We start from the raw sequence: 4,427 nt of genomic DNA, 5'->3' as shown, positions 1-4,427 counted from the left end.
CAACATCAACCTTACATAACTCAGAATTCACACTATTGTGAAAATGATAGCTAAGAAATATCATAATTGATGTAAACGTGGTCAGTAAGTTCTTATTTGTATAATTGAGTGCTTAAAGTGAGAACCGTACATAATAGCATGGAAGAAATCAATGAATGTCAGCTTGTATTAAGAGGCAATTATAAATATGCAAACAATGTCTTGAAATTTTATGTAATAATATTTTATGCATGAAAAGAATAAAGTAGTTTTTCTATCGTTATGGTCGTTGAATCATATGACAAATTAAAATCTCAAATTCAGATCGGTAATTGTTAATGAAAAAACTATACATGATCATTAAAATGATATACATTACATGCATGCTAAGGAAAAGGATCGATTTCAAAATTAATGTTTGGCATGAAACTAACATAATCAATAAATGTAAATTGAAAATAAATTAATTAAGAATTATTAATACTTTGTTTTTCTTTCTCTAACTACGAGAAAGAGGGAAGCCAATTCCATGGCGCCTAGTAGGAAACAAAACAAATAAGATACTGCAAACAACACCAACTCCAACCGGCACCGCAAACAAAAGTTGTTTCCCCTCCTCTGACGGCTTAGGATAAAAGCAGTTGACAATATTCTGATCAAACGATGCCACCGCCCCAAACACCAACACAGACATAAAAGCATGGAAGAAATCAATGAATCTCAGCTTGTATTTTGCTGCCTCCTCTGCCCCAATCGTGTGAGAGCCGTCAAGCACAAACAATCCTTTGAAAGTGGCCAACCCATATCGAATTTTTCCCCGCTCGTCGCGAAAGCTATCGGTGAAGCACAAAAGAAAAGAGGAGACAGAGCAAAAGATTAGAAGGGATAATGTCATTGTATGGTTGGCAACGGTGGGGCACTTGCCTTGGTGTGTAAAAGCTGGAGAGAACATTTGGAATGTGAGAACTGTTCCAGTTGGAAGAAGATTGGCCAAATGGGCCGTGCCTTTGAATGTCTTTCTCATTGCCTTTTGTGCTGGTGTTTTTGATGGTTTTGAAGCCACTATTGACGATGATGGTAATGGTGATGACGGAGATGCTGTTGCCGGTGGTGAATTATTACTACTATTATAATTCTCCAAAAGTGGATGTTGCGTTTCTTGGAGTGTAGCCATGGCAGAACTCAAATTAATTTGATAGCTTCTCTATGACGATTAAAATCTTGATCGATTAAGGGTACGTCTATTTCAATAATTTCTATCACTATTTTATATGATGAATTTTGCAGTGCTTTAATATTATGGGAAAATTGTTGAAGAAACTGAAAAGAAGAACACGGTGATAAATTGAAAGGGGGTTTGTTTTTCTGTTAGGTGTTTGGAGAGCTAGCTAGCTATAACTATTAATTTTGTTTTGGGGATGCATGGAGGAAGCAAGTGATGAACTGTTTTCATAACTCCGGTCTTCCAGTAACTCATAGAAAAATTAATTCTTGTTTAGGGAGTTTATTTTGACTGGTTGTGCATCATTTTGTTTTTCCAAGCTAACTGCAAAGAGAAAATAAAAAGATAAGCAATTGTATAATTAATGACTTTCTTATTATGGTTCTACAAAAAATTAACCCAATAATGATTTATTCAAACGCATCTTCATACGTTTTTAAATTATTACCAGAGTTTGTCTTCTCCAGTGAAAAGTTCAATTTGAATTCTACCAGAAAGAATCAATTTGATATGTCTATTATTGCTTAAAATAACTTAGAACTGTTTTTTGTGTTTTTCTAAACAACTTTATCTTATGGATATCTATCTAAATTTATATTTAAGTTTGATCCTCATACTCATTTAAGCTCCCAAAATTGTTTGTGATAATGTCTTAAGCTACTGTTAAATTTATAATTAGCAACATGACAGATGAATTTTTTTGTGTTGTTGGGGGTGGGTGATCGAACCAATATTTCCTATGTTTTTAGTGTCATTTCTCATACATTTTACTTATTTATTCCTTTAACAATGTCATTTCTAACTTACTTTGTTGTATTTAGGTACAAATGAGCTTTAAACGCAGGAAATGAGCTAAAGAGAGCTAGAAATGAAGGCAAGGAGGAAGTGTGGCACAGGAGTGGGAAAGAAATGGAGAAATGAAGTTTTTTCAGGTCTACCAGGAAAAGAATCCAAGTTGAAGTAGAAATCCTAATGCAACTAGGAATAAGCTAAGAAAAATGATGTTCGGAAATGAAGAAATGACAGAGTCCTAGTTGGACAAGGAAACCTGTTGGCATAAGGAGTCCTGATGATACTAGGAAACCTGGTGAGGTTAGGAGAAGCTGTGGCTTAAAGATGACTCAAGATTGCTCAAGTATTCCAGAATGCACAAGAAATTTTGGCAATTGAAGAATGGGCTTTGAAATTGTCCAATTGAGAAGTCTGGCCCAAAGATTGAAGCATGTGACTTGCACATGAGTTTCTAGACCCTTCTTGACGTCTTGGAGGAATCCTAAATCAATTCTTATTAGTTTTTTTCGTGAGATACATAGAAGATTCAAGAAGATTTTGGCCAAGTCCAATTATGGAGAATTTGGGAGAAAATCTACTTCGTGTGCAATTAGGAAAAGAAAAAAAAATCATTTTAGGTTTCCTGGTTGTATTCTACATGCATGGGGGCCGAATCATGGCTAGGTACATTGAATATTTTCAGCAATGAGAAAGGTGACTTGTTCTCTACGTCGACCGTGACACAGTCGTTGAATAACACTCACGTGCAAGCTGTTGACCTCCCTTCACACAGCCTGTCCGGTTGGGGGTAGGGAACTTCACGAGGAGCATGTATCCGGCGATGGTGCTCTTGAACTTGTTGAGTTTCGGTTGACCAACAATGGTGTTATATGAACTAAAGCAGTCCACAATGATGAACTCTGTATGGATTTCCACCGTGCATGGACTAGCGCCGATAACTAGTCGCATGTAATCAGAACCCAATGGCTGCATGACATCACCGGAGAAGCTGAGCAATGGCTTATGATCCTGTAGTAGTTTTCTATTCCGCTGAAGTTTGTTGTAGCAACCATTGAAGATGACATTTACAGTGGACCCGCTGTCAACAAGGACCCTTCCCACCGACCATTTATCTAGTATGGTGTCGATCAAAAATGGATCGTCGTGGGGTAGATGTACTTCGTGCTCCTCCTCCTCTAAGAAGGTAATGGGCTCCCAACCAGATTTTGGGAGCTTAGCGAACCTTTCATAGCGGATATTGCACACCTCTTTGGGGTGGTTAGCACGTGCATAGTGTTTTTTCGCCCTGTGAGACATGTTGGTGATTGGGGCACTACCGTCAATGGTGTTGATGAGGCCCATGGGCTCAATGTTGGCGATCACGGGTGATGGTTGGCACACCTTGAATTGTTCCATTTTACCATCTCGGTACAAAGTCTCAATACTGTTTTGAGAGCATTGCAGTTATTGGTATTGTGCCCACTGTCCTCGTGGTATTTACACAAATTGCCGATGTTTCTTGGTTTACCCACCCATAGGTACTTTCTTGGGGTGGTGGCGGAATCTGGTCCTTACACTGGTCGTATATTTCCTCATATGAGACCGTGAGGACTGTAAACACTGAGTACCGTTGGGAGGAATCAGTCTGTTTATTATGGTCATCCCCATGAGATGAGCGGTTGCCCTTATTGTAGTGTTGGACCTTCTACCGCTTGCTCTGGTAGTTGCCCTGTTGCTACTCTCTCTTCTTATCAGTTTGCGGCGTGGCAAGGGCCTCGTTAGCGGTTTCCTGATGACTAGATGAAGGCTGAGTGGACTTTGCTGGTGTCGGGGGAGGTGGTGGGGTTTCTCCGTATGTGATGAACTCTACCTGTGCATAGATCACAGCCTTGCTCATGACATGATCATACGCGGTGTTTGGATGGTTGTAGTTGAGATGATAGAGAAATGGCCCCTTGAGGAGTCCATTCTTGAAAGCTGCCAGCGCCATTGTCTTATCAAGATTGCGGCACTGGGACGTTCCCGCTCGCCATCTGGTGACGAATGCCTTCAATGTTTCTTCCGCCCCCTGCCTGAGGTTGAATAGCTGAGTTATTGATAGGCGCATTTTAATGTGATATTTTAAATGTTAATTCCTCACATTTTGCTTAGTTATTCCTTAACGAATCGATTTTTAACTTAATTTCTAATTTTAGGTACATTGGAGTAGATGAAGAAGAAATGAGTGTTACGTCCATAATTATCTAGAAATGATGGAGAAGAATGAAAATGCACTAAAAAGTCAACCTTGAATATTTTCTTACTCCGGCTAGGAGAATCAGAGCCAAGCAAGGAAGAAGGAGCGGCCACCTGACCAAATGAACTCGAAATGAGCTGAAACTCTCCAGATCCATTCTAGACACCCAAATGATCATTTCTTATGAAGAGTGCCAGAGAAAAATATGAGTGGAAGGCC

At 39.3% G+C, this 4,427-nt stretch overlaps 1 protein-coding gene across 1 annotated transcript; it reads right to left on the bottom strand.

Moving 5' to 3' along the window:
* Positions 1-478: 478 nt before the first annotated feature.
* On the bottom strand, positions 479-1,153 carry LOC112181272 (protein DMP7). Its single transcript, XM_024319692.1, has one exon. The coding sequence runs from the start codon at positions 1,151-1,153 to the stop codon at positions 479-481; it is 675 nt and encodes a 224-aa protein (XP_024175460.1).
* Between the last annotated feature and the right edge of the window lie 3,274 nt (positions 1,154-4,427).

Source organism: Rosa chinensis, unplaced genomic scaffold, assembly GCF_002994745.2.
Source record: "Rosa chinensis cultivar Old Blush unplaced genomic scaffold, RchiOBHm-V2 RchiOBHmChr0c19, whole genome shotgun sequence".
Lineage (NCBI taxonomy): Eukaryota > Viridiplantae > Streptophyta > Magnoliopsida > Rosales > Rosaceae > Rosa > Rosa chinensis.
This window is presented reverse-complemented; position numbering and strand designations above follow the sequence as displayed.

Bases quoted from the DNA above. Each gene is read 5' to 3' on its own strand.
- LOC112181272 (XM_024319692.1), bottom strand. From the start codon at position 1,153: ATGGCTACACTCCAAGAAACGCAACATCCACTTTTGGAGAATTATAAT.